Source organism: Lipophrys pholis (assembly GCF_963383615.2).
Source record: "Lipophrys pholis genome assembly, chromosome: 6".
Lineage (NCBI taxonomy): Eukaryota > Metazoa > Chordata > Actinopteri > Blenniiformes > Blenniidae > Lipophrys > Lipophrys pholis.
In genome coordinates, this window is record NC_137629.1 from 30,022,671 (window position 1) to 30,028,670 (window position 6,000).

At 44.8% G+C, this 6,000-nt stretch overlaps 1 protein-coding gene across 2 annotated transcripts in view; it reads left to right on the plus strand.

Moving 5' to 3' along the window:
- The window catches only part of zdhhc9 (zDHHC palmitoyltransferase 9), a 30,905-nt gene extending 25,373 nt beyond the window's left edge, over positions 1–5,532 (plus strand). For both annotated transcript variants that reach the window (XM_080466338.1, XM_080466337.1), the window contains exons 8-10: positions 2,571–2,674; positions 3,601–3,724; positions 4,953–5,532. In XM_080466338.1, the coding sequence (XP_080322464.1) occupies positions 2,571–2,674; positions 3,601–3,724; positions 4,953–5,219 (495 nt within the window). In that variant the 3' untranslated portion in view covers positions 5,220–5,532. The remainder of the gene's footprint in view (positions 1–2,570; positions 2,675–3,600; positions 3,725–4,952) is intronic.
- The last annotated feature ends 468 nt before the right edge of the window (positions 5,533–6,000 follow it).

A 6,000-nucleotide genomic window follows, 5' to 3' on the forward strand; every position in this document is an offset into this window, starting at 1 on the left:
TTTTTTTTTTTACCCTTTCCTGTGGGATGACTGTCCTCATTTTTCCCCCTCCTCATTGAGTGGAGCTCTGCAATGTGCACGATGCTCCAGGAGTTGAAACAATGGCTGTCAGCCTGGATGTTTCAACATCTGCGATTGGCCTAATAATAGATGCATCGATACCTGCAGGGGTCGGGCACGCCGCCAGAAAACAAGCTGTGGATGAGAGGGTGGGGAGGAGGCGGAGGAGGAGGAGGAGGAGGGGGAATCAGTGTCGTTGGAGGGACCTTGAGCGTTGGAGGAGACTCACAAAGGAACGCAGCGCCGAGGCGAACTGCTGACCTACATCTACAACACTCTGGGAAAAAAAAAAAGAAAAATCTTTCTTCAGTCTGGCAGGAGGGTCAGTCAGTGCAAACTGCAGACCGGAGTCATTTTATCAATTATAGATGCACCTGAATCAAACTTTCACTCTTATTTTTAACAGCATGTTTTCAGATAGCTAAGACTATGTTACAGTCGGCGATGTAAAGTAATGGGTGGAAGGCTTTTTCAGCTTACATTTGAACACAAATTATCTCTCCTTGTTCCCCCTTATGGTCTTCATTGTGTAAACCTCTGTGAAGAGGGTTCAGAGTGAAAGGATCTAAAGCAACCAAGAGAGCTGCAGTGATCGAGTTACATCCATAATAGATGAATTCAAAAAGACTTCCTGTTTCAGACTGGTCAGGTCATTTTCTTTTTTTCTTTTTTACCCAGAATATAATTAGAGTTTTTAGCTTATCCTAACATGTGTGTACATCCACCACACACTGCATTACTGTTTAAGCATCTTTACAAGTGTGCCGATCGTCTGACTCGTCCTGAACTTGAGTTGTTTCCTCGTCATTCATCCAATAGAAAACCTCAATGCTGCTTTCTTGCAAGAACAGATGAATTGATTTCAATTATCAACTTGGACTAACGTGTACCGTGTGAATCACACATGCTGCACTACTGGCTGCTGAAACAAGTGTCTTCCTTCGAATCTAAACATATAAATACAAAGAATACCACATTACATGTATACACATGACAAAAGACTGACTGGACTGTGAGGATTAAACTACCATTCCATGTATTTCAACATATTTGGTCAATCGGGTGACGCTCTATTTCTTTTGAAGTCACAGTGTAAATTATGGGCAGGAGAAAGAGCACTGTTATTTCAAAGAACGAACCACAGACATTGACATAATCTACTTGAATGTTTGTATTTATTCCAAATCATTGTTCTCCCAATGCTTGGCAAGATTATTGCATTGGTCGTACCAAAGTATGTATCAAAAATAAAATAAAATCTATGGCGATAAATGCATTTTGCACAATTATAATAGTGTATGGGTGTCAAAATAAATCTAATATTCCCACAGAGGGATGTATAAAGCGTGATGAGGAAAGGTAGTAATAAATAAATAAATGAATAAAATGTGTGAAATTAGTAATTAATTGTAACTCGTCTTCATTTTAACCCAGAAAACATGCGGAGGAGGTGCAGCAGCGTCTACAGTTATCGCTTTCTGGCTGCTCGCAGCGTCAAACGCCTCCTCACTAACAACGGCGAAGGGGGGGGGGGGGGGGGGTTAAAAACTGTGCAGGGAGGCAGCAGGCGCACGCTTGTTAAATTCACCGCTGGACTGAGAGTTGGACTGAAAGCCGTTCACACAGACACATTCAGACTGTGAAAATACGAACGTATAGCAAAACGGAGTGAATCACAAAGCAGCAATTAATTAAGAAATGAAAGCGTAAACAGAAAATCAGCACAGTGGGAATAAAGAACAAAAGTGTGAAGACGAAGGAAAAATTCACTAGATTATATTGTATCGGAACAATCTTGCTGTAATTCTGGCGTCCAATCAATCTTCATCCTGCATTTGCGGTACGTGAGACAAAAACCCGCACATACTCATTACAGACCATAATAATTCAAATTTAAAAAAAGCATATTTTTGCACTGTGGGAGGAAATCCCAGACTGAAACATTCGCAGGCGCAGGTGAAAATGTGCAAACTCCACACATAAATGGAGAGAATAGAAATAAACACAAATCAACTGTGGGTTTTGGATATTTAAGTTTGATTTAGTGTTTGCATTAGTATTATTCTGCAGCGATGATTTCATACAGTGAGGATAGTTCGGGTGATTCCTCCGCCCTTGAAGCCACTAAAAAAAAGGAAAGAAACGAGGAAAGCTGAGCGCTGAGCCGTGGCTCCTGCTCTGCAGTGAGAAAAGACTCCATCAATGGTTGGGTTGTATGAATTCTCCGATTTTTCAGTGAATTACTAAAGTGGTTTCAGCCTCCTTGTTGCTCCGCCCGGCACGCAGAGTTCCCATTAAACCAGGAATCATTAAATCCTGACAAGACAGATTTTAGTAGGTCAAACCTGAGCCCGGGGGAATCGCGTCTGAAGATGGAGCTGTGCTCTTGAATATGGTGTCGGAGTGGGGGGGGGGGAAATATATGAAAGGGGGAACCGAGAGGTTTGCATGGATGTTAGTTGATGGTGTGACAGTTTTTTTTCTTTTTTTTTCTCCTCCTCTCTGCTCAGATTAAAGGATCGTGGTCGGGGAAGAACAGAGTGCAGAACCCCTACAGTCACAAGAACATCATCAAAAACTGCTGCGAGGTCCTGTGTGGGCCCGCATACCCGAGGTAACCGGCACACACCGCCTCTGATGTGCTGCGTGGGGGGATTCGCAAATTACTGCGTGTCACCTACTGGGTTTGCAGGGAACAGAGATAAAAGCCCCATTTGCGCCCAACGTTTCTTGCCACTGGAGGTGATTTCTAATTGGAGGAGTCACACAACATATTAAACCGTTCACCTTGAGCTCCTCGTACGAGAGAAAATCCTGAAGACCAACCAGCAACATATACAAATATATAAAATGATCTCCTAAAAATGGTCAGTGAAAAGCGCAGCGTGTACCTGAACGCCTCACAACGACCTCCGCATGAGCCGTTAAACTTCGGAGTTTGTTTTTCCAAAACGGTTGCACGCTGTTACACCTGCACGCCGCTGCAGAGGAGCCTCTCTGTCGTCTGTGCGTCGTTTCATTTATTCGCCACTAATTGGATCACAATCTCTTTAATCTTCTGCTTGCATTTATGCCTCCACTTCTACAAGGCCAAACACCATCGGAGCTCAGTCTGGATGAACTGCAGCTGAATATTTTAATATCTGTGTAAATACTACACACATCTGATTGGATTACAGCTGAAATATTGTCACTTTACTAGAGAAAATATGTGAAAGTAACTGAAATATATGGACTTGATCTCCTCTCAACGGTTCTGTGTGCATCATGTGTATGATTTCCCATGTGACTGTTAGTAAAATGCACTTTTGATGCCACGAACAGCAGCTTCATGCAGGCTTGGTCAACGAGTAGAATCTTTTTGCTCCAGGTTGTATTTCATGTCTCGGCCTCTCTGTGTGTTGTCTGTGAGCTTCCTGTCGATGCCCGTGACAGATCACACTTTTATAGATCCGTCTTCTCTGTCCGCCGCCTCGTTCTTGGTGAGTAACGAGTCGGACGCAGTCGGTGACTGATGGCCCGTCTCGTCTCTCCCTCCAGCGTCCTGGACAGAAGAGGACTGATGCGGGAGGATTCGGCCGTTCTTGCAGCCGGCACCGCTCCCCCCCCCTCCTCCTCCGCCACCTCCTCCTCCTCCTCTAGCAACCCGGAGCCACAGACCACGGTGAGCACACGCACTCACTCACACGCACGCGAGAATATGGATGCAGAGCAGACATAAAACAGGAAACCAGTGGCAGGCGGTGAAAAAAACGAGCAGAGCCATTTTGTGCCTGGCTGCCTACACACACAAGCTGTACAGTCGATTGCATTTTGTTTCTATGTAAATCTTAATTTCACTCCAACTATTTGTTTGCAAGCATTAATACTGACAAAAAACATTTACGATTGTTTCTTCTTTCACCTACTTTCCTTTGGTTGAATTAATTACAATTTGCCTCATTTTCTGTTTTGATCCTGCCATAATTACTGTGGCCACCAGAGGGCAGCTTTGGAATAGGCAGTGTGATCTATGAAATAACAACAAGAATAATGAAATTATTTGTGGGTTTACCCAAAAAGTCGATGATACTACTATTGCTTTTGAATAGAAGTGGTCTGTGTGGTATGTGATGTATTGATTGAAAAGATATTTTAGTTCCCTGGTTTGTCCAGTTTTAAGAGTTTTCTTTAATTTGTAATCAAGAATTAATACTCCGAGGTAAAAATCAAAGAGCTGTGAATCTGAGGAATGTCGTCTTAATGGTTTAAAAAAATGTTTTGACTGTGTATAAGAAGATTCCAAAAGCGAAACCGTCTCGATAAACTTTAGTGTTTCATACGTTTTGACACCACAGACACTGCAGGTCACACACTCTGGCGGATCACACATTTCACAGTAACACCCCTGTTGTTGGGTTCTGTGCACTGATAACGCAGGGGAGAGAAAATGATACGCAAAGAGGATATTTATTTATAGATTCAGTATTTGAAAACACAGTAGTAATTTTTATCATAAGCTAATTTAAAGGTGGAATTATTGTTATTTCTTTATCATTCCATTGGAATAAAACTAATAATTGGTTGTCACATGTATGTGGTCACTGGTTAAACTGTGTCCTCTCCTCATTGCCTTGCAAATGTGATGCTTTGTTGTATTTCCACCACATTTATAGCTTCATCCAGATCTTGTTTGATCAGCTCAGGGTGTTATAATGAGAAATGGCAGCAGATGCAGTGTCTTACAACCTAAGATTTAATTTAACGTCAGTGTGGCTTTAGTATTTAAATCTGCATGTAGTGACACTCTGGTGTTAGAAATGTTAAAATGGTGTTATTTGTTCTCTTTAAAGAGTCTGATTCACTCGGTGGCTCTCACTGCATCTTTTCAGCACACTGTCCTCTGCCCACAGAAAACCACGGCTCCGCTCATCCCCAACGAGCACACACCGGACGATGCCAAGCCGGGCATCCCTGTCCCGGCGGAGAAGAGCCCCTCACCCACCAAGCCGGGCATCCCTGTCCCGGCGGAGAAGAGCCCCTCACCCACCAAGCCGGGCATCCCTGTCCCGGCGGAGAAGAGCCCCTCCCCCAAAGAGGAGCCCCACGAGAAGCTCCCTCCCCTGGCTTCGCCCGAGACCGACGCAGAGACGTCCATCGTCAAGGACAAGAGCCATTAGCTGCACCGGGGGGGCCGGCTCCAGCCCGAGCCACTCCCCGCCGCCGGCATCCTGCCCGCTCACAAACTGAAACATTACCAATCGATGTCTGCTTGCAGCACGGCGGGCGACTCGGCTCATCCTCCGACACCCGAGTTTCTGCCGCCGCGGCTCCTCCTCGTCCCTCCTCTCCTCTTTAAGTGGCTGCGGAGCCGCGTGATTGACGGCTCAGTCCTGCAGGAGGGGCCATCAAATGGAAAGTCAGCAGCTTTCCGTCTCCTGAGCACTGCATGGAAAAGACACACAACAGGAGGGAAGCTGCTGGAAAACATGCAAACAAACAAACAAACAAACAAACAAACAAACAAAAAAAACACTCCAAGTGTTCCGCTCCCCCACAGGCGGGCTCGCTGTGATTGTCAGTACTGCAATGGCTCTTTATTTAAAACCTGTATTATGACATTTATTGTGACAAACAAGTTCATATATACTGCTTTCAAGCGTCTGGCAGAGACGGAGGGTATTACCTCTGAAAATGTTGTGAGACTTCATACGGTCGGTTTATGTTGTACATACATGTACATGCCCTATGCAAACCCAGAGGAGCGCCGGCGGATCGGCGCTGTGACGAGTTTTGGAGGCGCGAGCACGGCGTCCAGACGGGACGAGGGCGTGGACGTGAGAACTGAGAAAAATCCCCCGAAAACCTCCTTCCAGGCAAAGTCTACCTTGTATTCTGATACTGCTGCATTCAGTAATGTTCTCACTAACATGCATCATTTTTTTTACTTTTTTTTTTTTT